Here is a 20,671-nt window from a genome sequence, read left to right as displayed (position 1 = left end):
GTCTGGATGAAGAAGAAAGAAAAAGAAAAAGAAAAAGGCAAAGGAAAACGAAGAAAGAAGAAAGAAAGAAAGAAAGAAAGAAAGAAAGAAAGAAAGAAAGAAAGAAAGAAAGAAAGAAAGAAAGAAAGAGAAAAATAAAAAGAAAGAAAGAAAGAAAGAAAGAAAAAAAGAAGAAAGAAAGAAAGAAATGAATGCAGGAACTCTTAAGACCAAAACCACCATAACTAGAGTACAGGACTACACATCAGAGATAAATGTGATTCTTTTTTGTAATGGATATGCCACTGAGTCCTAAGCTACTCGTGACAAAGTTTCATATAGGACCACCAGACAGTAAAGAATACAAACTCTAAAACATGGATTTTAACAAACAAATCAAAATGATTTAGCAAATCAATTTTCTTTTCATCTTTACACTTTTTAATTCAGAGAAAAAGTAGAAACATTTCATTTTTTTGTTCTTGCCCATGACATTAGAGATGTCGTGGTAATTATTCAATGTTTCTAAGGAAAATGCTTATCCTAGCTAACTTCATCACTACATCTTTTTTTTTAACCCCATCTGAAGTGGTAATAACAATACTAGTTGTTTACTTATTGAATGCCTACTATGCGTCAAGCACTATGTAATCTTTGTAACAACTCTTTGCTGGATGGCAAAGACATCATTATACAGATAACAAACCTGACAATTAGAGGTTGAATTAGGCAGCTGAGTAGAGCTCAGATTCAAACCTAGGGCTGTTGGATTTTAAATCCTATTACACTACATACCTACATATCATCAGAACATATATATTACTAGATTGCATCCTTCAAAAGAAAACTTGAACAAAGATTTTAAAAAGAGAAGGATTTTTGTCAGATGTAACCAATGAACAACCATTCCTGCCCCTGTGAACACCACCCAGGAACAGTCTTATCTGCATTATCCTCTGAAATATATAAATCAGCAAAATAGAACAGAAACATCAGTTAGCATTGAAAGGTGACCAAAAAATACATAAAGTAAATAAAATAAAGTAAAATAAAATAATTATTGATATATAATACACATTATAAGTTCAACAGCTAGTAGTTGCCTTATAAACCAATTTACCTGAATTCCTTTAAATCCGCACAAGAAATAGTTGTGCCACAGAGGCTTAGTTTTGTCAATCTGAATATTATTAGCACTAGTACTGAAGTCCCTGCAAAAACAAAAGACACCATTAATTTTAAAGGTAACAAAAAAAAAAAAAAAAGGGCTGCAAAATCAATGGCTTACTGCTGCCATCTTGTGCCAAGACAGTGATACTGAAATTTCATTTTCGACTTATTTTCATCTATGTACTTCACAGTCCGTTCAAAAACAACATACATCCCCACATGCTAAAAGGGAAGTTATAGTGACCTTTACAATTAAACTACATCTGATTGACCCTTTCTATTTCCTGAAACAGAGAGGAACCAATATACTTCAGCATAATCTACAACATTTTTAATTTCATGATGGTCCTTATTATGTTGATGTAAATCACTAAATGCTTATCCTTGGGGTTTGCTGCTTGGCATACCTCTAACTGTAATGGTACTCAAAGACTTCTCTCCCCATACTCTCTGCCATCCATCAAATTTTACCATCTGCACAGTTTAAGAAGAAGACAGAAAAAAACAAAACAAGTAATGGTGATTCTAATGTATCATAATTCATTGAATAAGAGTCCATGACTCTATACTGATACAAATTAACAAATGAATAACTAGCTAAATGAAGGAGAAGGAAAATCTCTTCCTTAGAGTAAAATGCCAAATAATAGATGAAGTAGAAATGACAGAAATTAAAAAAATCACTATTTGGTAAACTCCATGATAATTGTGTCAGGAAAGAATTATCAATGGATGCTAAAGTTAGGGAGTAAAAATTGGATAAGAAACAAAATATTTACATAGATTCAAAGTATTTCCCCATCAGATACTTATTGAAAAGGGAAAAATACTTTGCAAGACAAAAGTTCTTTGTCTTATGACAAAAAATCTGACAGACACCACCTTAACCAAATGATTAAAATTAACACCACCAATAAGGGACATCATGTGCCTCCTTGATATCATGCACTGAGAACATATCAGTTGATATGTAGGAATTCTTTATATTATTTTGTGAGTTCTTTGTAAGTCAAAAATTATCTCAAAATTAAAAATAGATAAATAGGCTTCTATATCAGCTAAAGGACAAAATAACATGAAATTGAGGAGGAGGGAGTCATTTAAAAAGTGAGGAAATAAGAAACATTCCCTATATTGACTGAACATGCTTTCGACCTAGTTTACTAAACACCCACTATGCGCCAGACCCTGTAGTAGGTACCCTCCATGCATTATCTTAATTCAGTAACATGGACACATCAGGATCCCTGGGTGGCTCAGCAGTTTAGTACCTGCCTTCCACCCAGGGCGTGATCCTGGAGTCCCAGGATTGAGTCCCACACCAGGCTCCCTGCATGAAGCCTGCTTCTCCCTCTGCCTGTGTCTCTGCCTCTCTCTCTCTCTCTCTCTCTCTCTCTCTCACTCTGTGTGTGTGTGTCTCTCTCATGAATAAATAAATAAAATCTTAAAAAAGAATAACATGGACACATCATCTTCTAAAAAAATATTTAAGTATGCAAGGCAATACATAGGAATTCATAGGAATATAAAGGCAAAAGGCAAGGGGCTTATCTTCTAAGCATTTGTAATCTAGCTGAAACATGAACACAAATCATAATCACACACTATTGTCACACGATGGTGTATAATATGGAATGGGATATGAGATCAAGAGGGCATCAACTTTATAATCAGCATATTAGAGTGGAGAGGTGAGGCCTTCTTGGGAGCTCAGAGAGATTGAGTGACTCTCCAAGAACACACACAGTATGTCTCCAGCTCACAAGCATTTTACTGTCAGCCACAGAAGTTAAAATATATTGCTCACAGTCAACAAGAAGTCACATAATTTGGAAAGCAGATAAAATTATGTTAGCAAAACTGATCAGATTCTGTTTCTAGTTAAGCAAAATCTTGAAAGTCACCACAAAGAAAAGAAAACCAGGAAGGAGTCAGGGCTGGTGATATACTGAAAGAAGAAGAGGAGAAAATTTGTTATAGATGCAGGAAGCTACATGAGAAATATCAAAGAAAAAGCTGAAAAGTGCCAGTTCCTACAGAATTAGAAACATAGCTTAAATCTGTCATAGAAAAGACTTCTCTTTGACTAGTTATTTCATGTCTGTTCTTTCTAGCATCCATGTCTTGCCTCTCTGCCCAACCATTTCCTAAGATTCAAAAACAGGCACACATTTTCCCATCAATTCCTAACTTGTATCACCCATCTGCTTTCTCCACTCTTGCATCCATGTTGCAGAATGCTAGGGAAAAAGTCCTAAAAATGAACAGTTACGATTTACTACATTGATTATTTCCACCTATACATTTTATTCAGTGATTGACTTGTTCTGCCCAATGTCTACCTTGTGTGTGCCAGACACTGGGCTAGACCATTTACAATAACAGTATCATAAAAAAAAAAAAAAAAAAAAACTTAGGGGTGCCTGGGTGGCTCAGTCAGTTAAGTGTCTGCCTTTGGCTCAGGTCATGATCCCAGAGTCCTGGAATCAAGCCCCATATTGGGCTCTCCACTCAGCAAGGAGTCTGTTTCTCCCTCTCCCTCTGCCCCACCCCCACCCAAGATCATGCTTGCTTTCTCTCACTCTATCTCAAATAAATAAATAAAATCCTTTTAAAAATAAACACTTAGAGAAAAGTTTAAGGTAAAATGTACAAGACATATACCCTTACAGCAACAAGGTATTTCTGAGAAAAATTGAAGAAGACCTAAATAAATGGACAGATATATCACACTCATAGATTGGAGTAAATACTATTAAGATGTCAGTTTTTCCCAAATTGATCTCTACACTCAGTATAACTCCAATAAAATCTCAGTGTGCTCTTTCATAGAAGTTGAATAGCTAATTCCAAAATTAATAAGGGGGGCTTATTAATGGATGGCTCAGTTGGTTGGACATCTGCCTCCAACTCAGGTCATGATCCCAGGATCTCAGGATCCTGGGATCGAGCCTCACATCAGGCTTGCTGTTCAGCGTGGATCTGCTTCTCCCTTTCCCTCTTCCCCATCCCCTGGCTCATTCTCTCTCTCTGTCTCAAATAAATAAATAAAATATTTTTAATTAAATTAAATTAAATTAATAAGGAAATGCAAAAGATCTAGAATAGCCAGAATTAATTTGAGAAAGATAAACAATGTTAGATATGTCTTACACCTGATTCCAGGACTTCTTATAAAGCTACAATTTTCAATTAGCAAACCACATTAACCAATACATTAAAAGGATCATTCACCACAATCAAGTGGGATTTATTCTGGGGATGCAGGATGGTTCAATATTCGCAAGTCAACATCATAGCATCCACAAACTGAAGGATAAAAATCATATGATCAACTCAATAGACGCAGAAATAGCATTTGACAAAATTCAACATCTGTTTGTGATAAAAGCTCTCAACAAAGTGGGTTTAGAGGGAATATACCTCAATATCATAAAGGCTATGGATGAAAAACTCACAGCTAACACCATACTCAATGGTGAAAAACTGAGAGCTCTTCCTCTAAGATCAGAAACAAGACAAGATGTCCACTGTCCCTACTTTTATTAAACATAGTGCTGAAAGTCCTAGTCACAGCTTTCAGACAAGAAAAAGAAATGAGGCACAATATGGGTAGGGAAGAAGTTAATCTGTCACTATGTGCAGATGACATGATGCTATAAACAGAAAACCCTAAAGACTCCATCAAAAAAAAAAAAACTATTCAAAGTAATAAATGAATTCAGTAAAGTTGCAGGATACAAAATTAATGCCCAGAAATTGGTAACATTTCTACACACTAATAACAAAATAGCAGAAAGGGAAAGTAAGAAAACAATTTCATTTACAATTGCACTGAAAAGAATAAAATACCTAGAAATAAACTTAACCAGGGTGATGAAAGACCTGTACTCTGCACTATAAACCTCTGATGAAAGAAACTGAAGACAACACAAACATATGGAGAGATATTCTATGTTCATGGATTGGAAGAATTAATATTGATAAAATGTCCATATTATCCAAAACAATCTACAAATTCAATGCAAACCCTATCAAAGTACCAGAAGCATTTTTCACAGAACTAGAAAAAATAATCCTAAAATTTGTACAGGACAAAAGATCCCAAATACCAAAAGTGATCTTGAGAAAGAATAACAAAAGTAGAGGTATCACAATTCCAGATTTCAATATATACTACAAAGCTGTGGTAATCAAAACAGTATGGTACTGGCACAAAAACAGACACCTAGATCAAGGGAAGAGAATACAGAGCCCAGAATTAAACCCACACATATATTGTCAATTAATCTATAACAAATGAGATAAGACTATACCATGGGGAAAAGACAGTCTCATCAATGAATGGTGCTGGAAAACTGGATAACTACATGCAAAAGAATGAAACTGGACCCACTTCTAAAACTGTGCATAAAAACAAACTCAAAATGGCTAAATGTGAGATCTGAAACCATAAAATCCATAAGAGAACACAGGCAATAATTTCTGACATCAGTAGTAGCAACATTTTTCAAGATAGGTCTCCTCAGGCAAGTTTATTTTTTATTATAACAAAAATAAACTACTGGGACTATATCAAAATTAAAAAAACCATCAGCAAAATAAAAAGGCAACCTACTGAATGGAAGAAGATATTTGCAAATGATCTATCTAATAAAGATTAATAACCAAACTATACAAAGAAATTATACAACTCATATCAAAAAACCCAAACAATCCAATTATAAAATGAGGAGAGGATCTGAATAGATACACAGATGGCCAACAGACACACAAAAAGATGCTCAACATCACTAATCATCAGGCAAATGCAAATCAAAACCCAAGGAGATATTATCTCACACCTATCAGAATGGCTAGGATCAAAAGGACAGGACATGGAGAAAAAGGAACCCTCATGCATTGTTGGTGGGAGTATAGATCGATACAGCCACTGGGGAAAACAATATGGAGGTCCCTCAAAAAATTAAACATAGAAACATCATACAAGGTGGGGCACCTGCGTGGCTCAGATGGTTGTCTGCTTTTGGCTCAGGTCATGATCTCAGGTTCTGGAATCAAGCACTGTGTTGGGCTCTCTGCTCAGCGGGGAGTCTGCTTCTTCCTCTCTCTCTGCCCCTCCCTCAGCTCATGCTCTCTCTCACACTCTCTCAAATGAATAAATAAAATCCTTAAAAAAATAAGAAACATCATACAATGCAGTAATTCCACTACTAAGTATTTACTCAAAGAAAATGAAAACACTAATTCAAAAAGATATATGCTCCCCTATGTTTATTGCAGCACTATTTATAATAGCCAAGATATGGAAGCAACCTAAGTGTCCAACAATAGATCAATGGATAAGGAAAATGTAGTACATATATATAATGAAATATTACTCAGCCATAAAATGGATGAGATCTTGTCATTTGTGACAATGTGGATGGACATAGAAGGTATTATGAGAAGTGAAATAAGTCAGACTAAGAAAGACAAATGCCATATGATTTCACTTATATGTGCGATCTAAAAAACAAAGCAAATGAATAAATAACAAAAAGCAGAACCAGATCTAAAAACAGAGAATAAACTGATGGTTGCCAGAAGGGAGTGAGGGGATGAGCAAAATGGATGAAAAAGAGGGGGAGATTCAGGTTTCCAGTTATGGAATGAATAAGTCACCAGAATAAAAGGCACAGCATAGGGAATATATTCATGATATTGTAATAGTATTGTATGGTGACAGATGGTAGCCATATTTATGAGCATAACAGAAGGTATAAAGAAGTTGGATCACTATGTTGTACACCTGAAACTAATGTAACATTGTATATCAACCGTAGTCAAAAAAAAATTTTTTTAAAGCTATGGTTTTCAGATAATGTGATATTGGCATAAAGACAGACAAATATATGGGGCACCTGGATGGCTCAGTCAGTTAAGCATCTGACTCTTGATTTTGGCTCAGTCATGATCTCAGGGTCATGACAACGAGCCCAGAGTGGAGCTCCATGCTCAGTGGGAAGTCTCCTTGAGATTCCCTCCCTCTCCCTCTGTCCCTCCCCTTGTTTATGCATGTGTGCATGCTCTCTCTCTCTCTTTCAAATAAATAAACAAATCTTTAAAAAAAGATAGACAAATGCAACAATAAACAGAATAGAGTCCAGAAACAGATCCATGCATTTATTGTCACCTGCTTTTCAACAAAGGTTGCCAAGATAATTCAATGGGAAATGATAATCTTTCCAATAAATGGTGGGAAACAATTGGATAGCCATATACAAAAAAATAAACCTCAACCCTTATCTCATGCTACATACAAATATTAATTCAAGGTGGATCATAGACCTAAATATAAGTGCTAAAATCATAAAATTTCTAGAAGAAAACACTAGAAAAACTTTTAGTGCCTTGGGTTTGGCAAAGGGTGCTTAAAAACAGCCAAAAACTACAAACCATGAGGGGCACCTGGGTGGCTCAATCAGTTAAGCATTGGCCTTTGGCTTATGCCATGATCCCAGGTCCCTGGGATAGAACCCCAAGTTAGGCTCCCTGCTCAGTGGAGAGTCTGCTTCTCCCTCTCCCTCTGTCCCTCCCTTTCCACTCATTCTCTCTCTCTCTCTCTCTCTCTCTCTCTCCCTATATATCAAATAAATTAATTAAATCTTTTTTAAAACTATATAAATCATGAAAAAAATGAATAAATTGTACTTCATCAAAGTTAAAAACTATTATTCTTCAAAAGACATAGTAAAGAAAATGAAAATCCAAGTCACAGACTGGATGAAAATATTTATAAAATATTAATCTGACAAAAGACTTGTAGCTACAGTATAAAAGAAAATCTTACAGGTCAATAGTAAATGAAAATCCTGCTTAAAAATGGGCAAAAGATTTGAATACGCCCTTCAACAAATAAGATATCTAGGTGACAAGTACATGAAAAGATGTTCAACATCATTACAGAAATTAAAATTAAAAATAAAAAACACAATGTGGTAATACTACACACTTATGAGAGTGACCAAAATTTTAAAAAGACAGGTTAGCAAAAATGTAGAGCAAATGGAACATTAGTAGTAGGAATGAAACATGGTACAACCACTTTGGAAAACAGTTAGGCAAGTTCTTAAAAAGGTGAACTAGATAGTCCCAGATAGTTACCCAAGAAAATGAAATACATGTCCACACATAGATTTGTATACAAATATCCACAACAGCATTGTTCATAATAGCCAAAAGCTATCTAAATGCCCATCAATGGTGAATAGATAAATTATGGTACCTCCATGCAATGAGTGTTGCACAACATATGGACAATTCTGGGAGGCATGCTGCATACTTCCTAGGAGTGCTGATAGAATGAAGCCCCTTACCTACAGCAAGGACTACCTACCTTAGGAATCATCTCTGCCTCCCTAAATCATTCTCCATGTTGTTTGAGTTCCATACCTGGGATCATATTCCAAATACTCTACTTTCATTCAGGTCTGTCTCAGGCTCTGCTTTTGTAGAAAAAATGAAACTGAAACCATATATTTATGATGGTGGGAATGGTAAAGTAAATTTGAGTAAATCAATACAACAAATTATTATGCAGACAGTTTTAAATGTTTACAAATAATGACACAAAATTGTGTTTGAGGCAATTTAAAGTTTTCTTTAAAGAATTCAACATGTGGATGTCCAATTTTCCCAACACTATTTATTGGAGAGACTTTTTTCCAGTGGATAGTCTTTCCTCCTTTATCGAATATTAGTTGACCATAAAGTTCAGGGTCCACTTCTGGGTTCTCTATTCTGTTCCATTGATCTATGTGTCTGTTTTTGTGCCAGTACCACACTGTCTTGATGACCACAGCTTTGTAGTACAACCTGAAATCCGGCATTGTGATGCCCCCAGCTATGGTTTTCTTTTTTAATATTCCCCTGGCTATTCGGGGTCTTTTCTGATTCCACACAAATCTTAAAATAATTTGTTCCAACTCTCTGAAGAAAGTCCATGGTATTTTGACAGGGATTGCATTAAACGTGTAAATTGCCCTGGGTAACATTGACATTTTCACAATATTAATTCTGCCAATCCATGAGCATGGAATATTTTTCCATCTCTTTGTGTCTTCCTCAATTTCTTTCAGAAGTGTTCTGTAGTTTTTAGGGTATAGATCCTTTACCTCTTTGGTTAGGTTTATTCCTAGGTATCTTATGCTTTTGGGTGCAAATGTAAATGGGATTGACTCCTTAATTTCTCTTTCTTCAGTCTCATTGTTAGTGTATAGAAATGCCACTGACTTCTGGGCATTGATTTTGTATCCTGCCACACTGCTGAATTGCTCTATGAGTTCTAGCAATCTTGGGATGGAGTCTTTTGGGTTTTCTATGTATAGTATCATGTCATCTGGGAAAAGGGAGAGTTTGACTTCCTCTTTGCCAATTTGAATGCCTTTTATTTCTTTTTGTTGTCTGATTGCTGAGGCTAGGACATAAAAGTCAGAAATTTCTGTATTTTGCACAACCTGTATTGTGCCTTATTAATGGCACACAAAAAATATTCACTGAATGAACTAGTATTACTGTAAGCAAACTAGCCAATGAATAATAAGCCAAAAATACAAAGTGCCAAACATATTCCTAAATCTTTTTTTGTAATTAGCAAATCAAGTCCATCAAACTATACTATAAGCAAGTAGGACATATCCGGGAATGCAAAAATAGCTCAACATTAGAAAACCTATCAGGGGCACTTGGGTGGCTCAGTGGTTGAGCATCTGCCTTTGGTTCGGGGCATGATCCTGGGGTCCTGGGATGGAGTCCTGCATCAGGCTCCCTACAGGGAGCCTGTTTCTTCCTCTGCCTGTGTCTCTGCCTCTCATGAATAAATAAATAAAATCTTAAAAAAGAAAGAAAACCCATCTGTGTAATTCATAGTACTTTTTTTAAACCATTATTTAATACTGAATAGAGATTTAATAAAATTCAATACCCATTAACAAATTTCTTTTAATCTCAGCAAACTAAGAACTCAAAAACAACAGGAAATACAAAGTATGTCCCTAACTTGATAAAACATATGCACTAGAAACTTATGTATACTATGCACAAGACCTGAAGTTTGACACTGAGCCTACAGCACTGGAGACACAACAGTACCTGATGTCACAGAGTTTATGATCTACTGGGAGAATACAGGCAAGTAAGCAGGTAATCATAATATAATGTGATAAAATGTTATGACGAGAGAATTAGAGGGTGCCCCAGTAATACCAGAAAGGCACCACCACTGATTTGGCTGAAGACAGCTACCTACACAGATAATGAATACCTTCGGGGAAAGGACAGGGTTATTTTAAGTTTTGTATGGCCCAGTATCTAAAACAATGCCATACACATAGTAAGTCTACAGGAAATGTTTCTCAAATGAATGAGCAAATGAAAAATATGAAAGAGAAGCCTTAGACTCTTTTGGGAAGTAAGATATAGATTTTCTTTTTTTTTTTAAGATGTAAATTTTCAATAAATTCAATGATTTATTACAAATTTGATTTCTTCTAAAGAGTTCATTTGGATATGAATACACACACATACACACACACCCCATTACACATAGTATCAATCCTAAATACTCACGTGTACAAGGGATTTGTATTTGCTAGTTGAAGAGTTTGTGTTTTCACAGGCTCCACAGCTATTAACATATCTTGTTCTATAGCCATAGGAAGAACAGAGTACCCACAATAATCTATATGTTCTCCTAGAAAAAAAAAAGAGAAAGAATTTTTAATATTGCAGCATAAGAAATAAGAGAAACTCAAAGTAGGCTGATATACAAGAAAAATTTGACCACAAGTCAGGTTTTAACAGAAAATAAAAATACTATGCTCTGGAAATGATTCAGTTCTCTTTTTCTCCCAGACATTCTAGCCTGAAACATCTGCTAGAATAAGTATATTATTTATTAGTTTCTGTTAATTTTTAGATTCCTTTAAATCTTCACAAGTTTCTTTCTACTTTATAATTCATAGTGATCATCTTCAAACATCTTGTTTTGTGACTAGTTATATGGAGTATCAAAAAAACTACTATCTCATTTCTCTGTTGCTCTTTCCTATTACTTTGTTAAATATGAACAATTGAAGGGACTCCTGGGTGGCTCAGCGGTTGAACGTCTGCCTTCGGCCCAGGGCGTGAACCTGGAGTCCCCCGATCGAATCCCACATTAGGCTCCCTGCCTGAAGCCTGCTATTCTCTCTGCTTGTGTATCTGCTTCTTTCTCTCTGTGTCTCTCATGAATAAATAAAGAAGTAATTTTTTAAAATATGAACAATTGAAGCCTTTAGCACACTCTGCCTTACATTACCTCATCCTTCCTTATTAGCCAACATGCTAAGTTGAGGACTTTGCTTTATTCAAATTTGTGGCATAACTAAATGCCTAACCAATTTTTTTTTAAGATTTTATTTATTTATTCAGAGAGAGACAAAGACATAGGCAGAGGGAGAAGCAGGCCTCCCACTGGGAGTCCCATGTCAGGCTCCCTGCATGGAGCCTGCTTCTCCCTCTGCCTGTGTCTCTGCCTCTCTCTCTCTCTCTCTCTCTCTCTCTCTCTCTGTGTGTGTGTGTGTGTGTGTGTGTGTGTGTGTGTGTGTCTCATGAATAAATAAATCTTTCAAAAAAAAGATAAAAATAAAATGAAATGAGGGATCCCTGGGTGGCGCAGCGGTTTGGCGCCTGCCTTTGGCCCAGGGCGCGATCCTGGAGACCCGGGATCGAATCCCACGTCGGGCTCCCGGTGCATGGAGCCTGCTTCTCCCTCTGCCTGTGTCTCTGCCTCTCTCTCTCTCTCTGTGACTATAATAAATAAATAAAAATTAAAAAAAATAAAATAAAATAAAATAAAATAAAATGAAATGATAAAGAGTTGGGTTCTTTTTTATGGATTGACAATGACGGAGAAGTAGTTTTCAAAGCTGTCATTCTCACAAACTTCCTTCAAAAAGACAGGGATATAAAACAGTGGTTTCACAAGGAGAAAGTTATACATTTATCTACATGAAACTGCATCCTTTTCTTTCTTTGCCTGCTGCTAAAAGAGTCAAAGCTGCCCTCTTCTGATGCCCTAGGTACCAGCCCCTCTTGACTTCAGGAAATCTGCTCCATCAGTTCCTCCCTTCTCAGTTATCTACAATCTCTCTCTCCACTGGCTTTACTCCATTCCCCCTCCCTCCTTCATTTAACCATGCTCAAACATCCCTTTTTAAAAAAAAAAAAAAAAAAAAAAGCCCCCATTATTTGCCTCAAAGTAAAATAAGTTGCCTGAGTTAATAATAATTGAAGCTAGATATCAGTTACATGGGAGTTCATTATATTACTCCAACTATTTTTTGTATGCTTACATTTTCAATTATAGAAAATTTTTTTAATAATAAATTTATTTTTTATTGGTGTTCAATTTGCCAACATACAGAATAACACCCAGTGTTCATCCCATCAAGTGTCCCCCTCAGTGCCCATCATCCATTCACCCCCACCCCCCGCCCTCCTCCCCTTCCACCACCCCTAGTTCACTTCCCAGAGTTAGGAGTCTTTATGTTCTGTCTCCCTTTCTGATATTTCCTACCCATCCTGGGTGGATGGGGGATGGACGAGGGGAGGGGAAGGGACAGAAGCAGAGGCAGAAACAGACTCCCTGACAAGCAGGGAGCTGACTCAGGCCTCTGATCCCAGGGCCCTAAGATCATGACCTGAGCCAACGGCAGACACTTAATCGACTGAGCCACCCAGGTGCTCCCAACATGTCACTACACTTTCAAAAGGGCTTCCCAGTATTCTTCCAATCCAATGAATAAATGTAAAACCACCAAGAGTATTCATCACAATCTAAAAATTTAACCTGCAGCACAAAAAAAATCTTTTCATCTTTCATGAAAACAATATCTTTTTTTAAATATTATATTTATTTATTCATGAGAGACACAGAGAGAGAGAGAGAGGCAGAGACACAGGCAGAGGGAGAAGCAGGCTCCATGCAGGGAACCCGATGTGGGACTTGATCCTGGGTCTCCAGGATCAGGCCCTGGGCTGAAGACAGCGCTAAACCGCTGAGCCACATGGGCTGCCCATGAAAACAATATCAATAACCAGGTTTCAACAAATTTTTTAAATAAGTGGAAAAAATTAACATTAATAACATGCATTGGGATAGATGAAAACATAGTGTGTTCCCTAATACAAAAGCTTATCTTACTATATGAAATACTCTTCTCAGTTCTCCTGGGAAAAATTAAGAAAATAAAATAGGATTTTAACAAAAATTTTAATCTTACCAAAGGAGGAAAAAAAATTAGAAAAGGAACTTCTTTTTTTTGTTTGTTTTTTATTGTTTTTTATTTTTTTATTGGACTTCGATTTGCCAATATATAACACCCAGTGTTCATCCCATCAAGTGCCCCCCCCCCAGTGCCCATCACCCAGTCACCCCATCCGCCCACCCACTTCCCCTTCCAATACCCCTTGTTCATTTCCAAGAGTTAGGAGTCAAGAGAAGGAACTTCTGAAATACCTATTATGTTGACTCTTCCTGGTGCTCGAACATAAAACTTGGGAATGGATCCAAACTTAGAGTTAAACATCTCCTTTAGCTTCAGGAATCTGAAAGCAAGAGTACAATACATCACAATATCTGTATCACAGAAAAATCCATAAAATATACATACACACATTTCATATGTCTACCACCATTATCTCTAAAAAGAAAAGCAAAATTCTTTTACTGACATACTTCTTTGAAAATCCTAGGATACGACAATACGATAATTCCCTAAGTGACATAAGTGTATAGCTAAGAACACAGAAGAGTAAAAAAGACTAATGTATTCAACAGGAAAAACTATTTTCCTCAAGTACAAAGAATATAACTTTCTGTAGAATTCTTTTTTTTTTTTAATTTATTTATGATAGTCACAGAGAGAGAGAGGGAGAGAGAAGAGGCAGAGACAGAAGCAGGCTCCATGCACCGGGAGCCTGACGTGGGATTCGATTCCGGGTCTCCAGGATCGCGCCCTGAGCCAAAGGCAGGCGCCAAACCGCTGCACCACCCAGGGATCCCAGAATTCTTAATGATATTCAGAGAAGGATCTCTATACTAAAAGAAAGAGTATAGGGTAGTGTTTCAGTTTCCTAGGGCTACCATAATACTACAAACTGGATAGTTTAAAAGAATAAATTTATTGTCTCACTGTTCTAGAGGCTAGAAGTCCAAAACCAGAGTGTTAGCAGAGCCATGCACCTCTAAAACCTGTAAGGGAGAATCCCTCCTTGCCTCTTTCTACTTTCTGGTAATAGCCATCCATCCTTGGCATTCCTTGGATTACAACTGCATCACTCCAAATTTTGCCTCTGTCACCACATAGAATTCCCGTTGTGTCTCTATCTGTGTCTCTGTTTTTCCTTTTTATAAGGACACCAGTCTTAGCAAATTAGAGCCCACCTTCATTCACTATGATCTCATCTTAACTTGATAAAATAATTATATAAAGATGCTAATCCAAATAAGGTCACATTCTGAGGTTCCAGATGGACGTGAATGGGTTGGGGGTGAGGAGTCACTATGCAACTCAGTACAAGTAGTCAAATGAAAACTAGACTGGATATCAGGAGACCACAGTTCTAATTCCAGTGGGGCAAATCATTTTCCCTTGGCCTCTCTTCTGTGAAATTATAGAGAATATGACTAAATATTCCTTATAGGCCTCCTCTAGATCCAAAAGTCTTATAATAGATTTAATAATTTTATACCATTAAGTAATCTCAAAGCACTTCTATGAATGAATACGTCTCATTGATTATCATCCCACATCATAGTGTATCTGAATAATAACACCAGGACAATAAATATCTATAAAAGCTTACTATATTCAAGACTCATTAATTGATCTTAAAGATGAATTCATTGTAAGAAATAGAAAATCACACCAAAACCAGCTCAAGGAAAAAGGAAATTTATTATAATAATAGAAAGAGATGTTGAATATCTTTGGAAGTTATTCAAGATGGCCTCTAAAGAATCAGACAGCCGTCAGAAACTGCTTATATTAGTGTCTTTGGTTCTCTTTTCATGTCTAATTCCATCATCCCTCCAAAGACACCATCTCTACTTCCCTTTGCTCAATGCTGTTCACATTTCAGTTGCCTCTGTTAGCATCTTAGTTTCTGTTCCTCCATACCTTCCGTTTTCATGACACTGTAACCTCAACTCTACAAGATTTAATGGCTCCAATGTCCCATAGTATCTGATTAGATCTCTGTGCCCATTGATTCAAATTCTCAAAAAAGATAATCTGGTTGGCAGAGCTTAGGAAACAATAAGAAAACAGAGGTAGTAATCTTGATATCAAACATCATAGAATGTAAGTCAAAGAGCATACAAGGAAAATTCTTAATGCTGAGGGCTTCAAAATGAAGGCAATAGTTTAAGAAATGCCTCCAAATGAAACTACAACCATTTTAATAAGGCAAAAATTATAAGGAATGTAAGGAAATACAGACAGGAATATACTAACATAAGAGACTTAAAAAATACCATTCTCAGTATAATAACAGATCAGATGGACAAAAGAAAGAATGACTCAAACAACAAAATTGATCAAGTAGATTATGAATATGCACATATATTTAACATCATACTCTGATAATGGGGTATATAACTTAAGAAAGCATGGAATATTCACAAATATTCATCATATATTAAATCATAAAGAACACATCAGTAAATTCTCATATATTAATAATATATAATATATAATTAAATATACAATAACTATATAATATAGTTATTATAAATAATATATTCGTTACAAATAATAATTTATAATATATATTATATATGTAAGAAGAACGTATGCATATATTAAACAAAAAATTATAAAGCAAGTAAGGTAAAATGTTACCACTTGGAGAATCTGGGATAAGAGTATATGGTAATTTTTTTTACTATATTTGACTTTTATGCACGTGAAATTATTCCAAAATAACTAAAAAAATTTTAAGGCGTGCCTGGGTGGCTCAGTGGGTTAAGCATCTGACTCTTGATCTCAAGGTCGAGTTCAAGCCCTACTTAAAAAAATTTTTTTTTGTTTTTAAAGAAGCATTTACTAGTGCTTTTCTAAGTACTCTTAGAAATTAATAACAGCCCCTGGCCTCTAGGAAAAATCTGGCAGAAAAGAAAGATAGCTAAACTAAAAAGTACAATATAGAGACAATAGAGTGATAAGCCAGACAAACACAGTCCTTTGGGAGCACAGAGAAAAGCTATTTCATCCCTACTGTAGAAGGTGGTAAAATAAATCCAGAAGGGGGAGGATAAGTTAGAGAAGACTCCCCAAGAAACAATAATAGTTGAATTTTAAAGGATGATGTCAGACAAGTGGGATGAAGTGATGTATTCTAGGCAAATGGAATGAAAAGACCCAACATACTGTATTCAGAAAATTATAATTAGGATTTAAATACATCAGAGGAGGAGGCTTGTGGTAATCAAACTCCAGGTCTTAAAGGGCCTATTAAGGAATCTGGCTTTTAACCCATAGGCAATGAATGTGAACACACATTTACAGATAGCATGATATTAATCAGTTTCACACCTGAAAAAGCTCATTGAGAAATGTATGAAAGATGGGTTATAGGAAGACAAAGCAAAAAAAAAAAAAAAAAAAAAAAAGGAAATCCAATAGATGGCCATTTGTAGTAAACCTAGAGAGAAAGGCTGAGGGTACATTAGTGATTGGGATAGAGAAAGGTGAAAATTAAATTAAGGTGATATTCAAAAAGTCAAATCCATAGAAATTGGTGACCAATTAGAAGTAAGAAAGAGGGAGAGAGAGGGAGAAGCATGTAACTCCTAGTTTTCTGGCTTCCATTACCCCACTAGCCTCAAAAAGAGGTTCATGTTGTTTCTGCTTGTGGAAATCATATGCAGACAAAATTCAAGTTCCGCTGAATTTGAATCCTTATTAATTTGCTTTTATAAGCACTGCAAACACAAACAAAGTGAAGTGCTAACAGCAAAGTTAAAATAAATTCATCTCCTAAAATGTGCTTTAATGAAATGATTTTGGGTTCTCAAATGTGCCGTTTTCCCAGACTACCTCAGGAAGGCACTCTGTCCTCGCTTTATTATAACTGCTCAGTGCTGGAGGCTTACCATTCAACATTCCTCCCTTTGAAATTCAAATGCATGGAGGCTATAAAAGGAAACAAGAAAAGTATTTCTCTCTAAGAATAGAAAGAACTGAAGTGTACAATGTTTTTCTAAACTTCATACCTAATCCTCTAATAATGAAGCAGTATGGCTGTAATTGGGGAAGTAGCTGGATTTCAAAGCTCTGGGCGTCACCAGCAAGACTCCATTTCTTAAAAGATGGTCATTTAAAGTATGCCCCCTCCTGAAAAGTACAATGAGTATTTTCAATATGAAAATAATAGCTCCTACAAAGATTATACTGTTAAAGGCAGAACTAGCCAAAAGATCACCATACAAATTGCTGAATCTAGTGCTCTGAATGCTTTTGACTTAAGATATATCACATATATATGTGTGTGTATATATATATATATGTCTATATATATAAAATGGAAGTTTTAGTAACAGAACTTGAGAAAAAAATTATGATTACAGTAATTGAAGTGGATTTTAGTATAAGGATTGATTCTCAGAAAACACCAGGGTGATCATATAGCTAACCGCAGAGATGAAGGAATTAAAATTTCAGGAGACAAAGTATGTATCTTTAGTTTGCCATTGTGACCTTAGGCAAGTCTCCCACCCTGTCTGTGCTTTGGTTTCCTCTTCAATATCAGGATACCTAGTCACACATTACAGAAAATATTAATTTTTACTACTATGAATAATTGGTTAATATGTATTTTTATGGTGAAAGGGATCAGAATAATGCCACTCCAAAGTATGCCATTTGACATAGGATTATCTTGAGCAGAAGGCCACAAGAAATAGCAGACACAGGAAGCGCTCTCTACCCTCCCTCTGTCTGCTTAAAAGCAGGACATACATTTCCCCTTCCCTTTGTGAAAGTGTCTCTCCTCCCCTCTCCCACACCAAGAGATGACTCATCACTAGAGATTTCACCCACTGGAGTCTACGTAAACAAAACTTACTAAAATAACCCTGACCTTCCATTAGTTCTCCCCATATAGACCCCCACTACTTACCACCCCTAGAAGCCCAAACAGCGTTCCTTTGCCTACTCACTTTTCGCAATCTATCATCTTGTTAAAATAATATAAATTCCTAGATCCAACCACTTCTGAGGATTTTACTGCTTTTCTGTGAAGCCCCCTAGTGCATGTGAAATAAACTTTTTCTCCTGTTAATCTACCTTTGGCAGTGTGACCTTGAGGACCCAAGCTACTAAATCTAAGAGGGAGAGAAAAAGTCCTCTCTTATAATGGTGATTTATGTGAGTTCAATATCTTACTTTCCACAACTACAAATTGAGGATAATAACAGAACTCACTGCAAAGTTTTGTTTTGAGGATTTTTTTTTCAAGATTTATTTATTTATTTGAGGGCACCTGGGCAACTGAGTTGGTTGCACAGGGTCCTGGGATCAAGGCCCACATCAGGCTTCCGCCTCAGCAAGAAGTCTGCTTCTCCCTCTGCCCCTGTTAGTTCTCTCTCTCTCCCTCTCTCTCTCTCTCTCATACACACTTTCTCTCAAATAAATAAATCTTTTTTTTAAAAGCATTTATTTATTTGAGAGGGAGGGAGGGAGGGGGGAAGTGTCAGAGGGAGGAGAGAATTCCAAGGAGTCTCTTGCTGAGTGCAGAGCCCCACACAGGCCTTGATCTCAAGACCCTGAGATCATGATCTGAGCCAGAATCAGGAGTCAACACTTAACTGACTGAGCCACCCAGGCACCCCTGTTTTGAGAGTTTTATAAGCATGCTAAAATTATTAGTTATGATTTTAATTGTTATTTTGAAAATGTGATGAATGTTAAAAAGTGCATTTCAAAGCATAGATGACTGTCACTGAGGGAGGGGAAACCTTCACAATAAATTTCTCCTGATCAGAAATTCAAATGTAGGGGTGCCAGGGTGGCTCAGTCGGTGAAGTGTCTGCCTCGGCTCAGGCCATGATCCCAGGGTCCTGGGATCAAGCCCCACTTTGGGCTCCCTGCTCAGTGGAGAGTCTGCTTCTCCCACTCCCCCTGCTTGTGCTCTCTCTGTCAAATGGGTGAATAAAATCTAAAAAAAAGATAAAGCTGAGAGAAAGTAGATATTAAGGCCAAGGTTACAATTATTTAGAATATAACCAGGGGGGATCCCTGGGTGGCGCAGCGGTTTAGCGCCTGCCTTTGGCCCAGGGCGCGATCCTAGAGACCTGGGATCGAATCCCACATCGGGCTCCTGGTGCATGGAGCCTGCTTCTCCCTCTGCCTGTGTCTCTGCCTCTCTCTCTCTCTCTGTCTCTGTGTGACTATCATAAATAAATAAAAATTAAAAAAAAAAAGAATATAACCAGGGATTTATAAATCAAAACTTACAAGATGCAACCATAATGATACTTAGAAAAAACTTCAGTATAGGAAAACAAGAAATAATGAATATAAATAAAGTATGCATATAGCACAAGAAGATAGCAATAGAGAAATCAGAAGGAATGAATGAAAAGTGGGGACGTCTGGATGGCTCAGTGGTTGAGCACCTTCCTTCCACCCAGGCCCACATCAGGCTCCCTGCATGGAGCCTGCTTCTCTCTCTGCCTGTGTCTCTGCCTTTCTGTGTTTTTCATGAATAAATAAATAAAATCTTAAAAAAAAAAATATATATATATATATATACATATATATATATATATATATATACATAAAAGCAGAATTTACTGAACTAGGGGGAAAATAGCAGACATGGTCCAAATAATTAGAAACTGGTTCTTTGATAAAAACAATAATATAGAAAAAATGTTGAGTCTCATATTGATTCTCAAATCAATATGAGAAGTAAGAGACTATAGATTCAAGAAAGATTTTTAAAAATTTTAATACAGAAAAAGGGGTGATTTTTCTAAGAAAATATAAATTTCTAAAAATTGCCAGAAGAGACACAGAAAAAGTAAGTCAGAAATAATCTCCTTAACAAAGCCCAGAAAATGTTAGGAGTTAGTTCTACCAGACCTTAAAAGAAAGATGATCCTTTGTTTTTATAAATGGTTCTAACAGTACAAGCTATGGAAAGCCTTTCTGAAGTGGGAAACAAAGGCAAAAGAAAAATTAAATTTCCTTACTCCTTACAGTCCATCAGCAAGTCTTTGAAACAGGCAAAGTGACATTCTTCTAGGAACTCAGCTGCCTACATGCTGACACTTTGCTAAGGGCAAAAGGCAATCTTAGCCCGACCACTACCCACCCCCCTTCCCAAAATCCTGTAAGTCTATTTCACATACAAAATTTCCTTGGAAATTTCCTTTACCTCTAAACCTCCCCCCAAGATATTTGTTAGCAATCATCCCCCAAGCTTATGACCC

The 20,671-nt window shown here is 36.4% G+C and overlaps 1 protein-coding gene across 4 annotated transcripts in view; it reads right to left on the bottom strand.

The window, feature by feature from the left end:
• GALK2 (galactokinase 2) overlaps window positions 1-20,671 on the bottom strand; it is a 129,417-nt gene that overhangs the window by 98,118 nt on the left and 10,628 nt on the right. For all 4 annotated transcript variants that reach the window (XM_038580382.1, XM_038580384.1, XM_038580383.1 and 1 more), the window contains exons 2-4: window positions 13,691-13,779; window positions 10,759-10,882; window positions 1,100-1,190 (exon numbers count right to left, since the gene is read on the bottom strand). In XM_038580382.1, coding sequence (XP_038436310.1) covers window positions 1,100-1,190; window positions 10,759-10,882; window positions 13,691-13,779 — 304 coding nt within the window. The remainder of the gene's footprint in view (window positions 1-1,099; window positions 1,191-10,758; window positions 10,883-13,690; window positions 13,780-20,671) is intronic.

This window comes from Canis lupus, chromosome 30, assembly GCF_011100685.1.
Source record: "Canis lupus familiaris isolate Mischka breed German Shepherd chromosome 30, alternate assembly UU_Cfam_GSD_1.0, whole genome shotgun sequence".
NCBI lineage: Eukaryota > Metazoa > Chordata > Mammalia > Carnivora > Canidae > Canis > Canis lupus.
The sequence above is the reverse complement of the archived record's forward strand: the minus strand, read 5'-3'. Positions and strand labels throughout refer to the sequence as shown.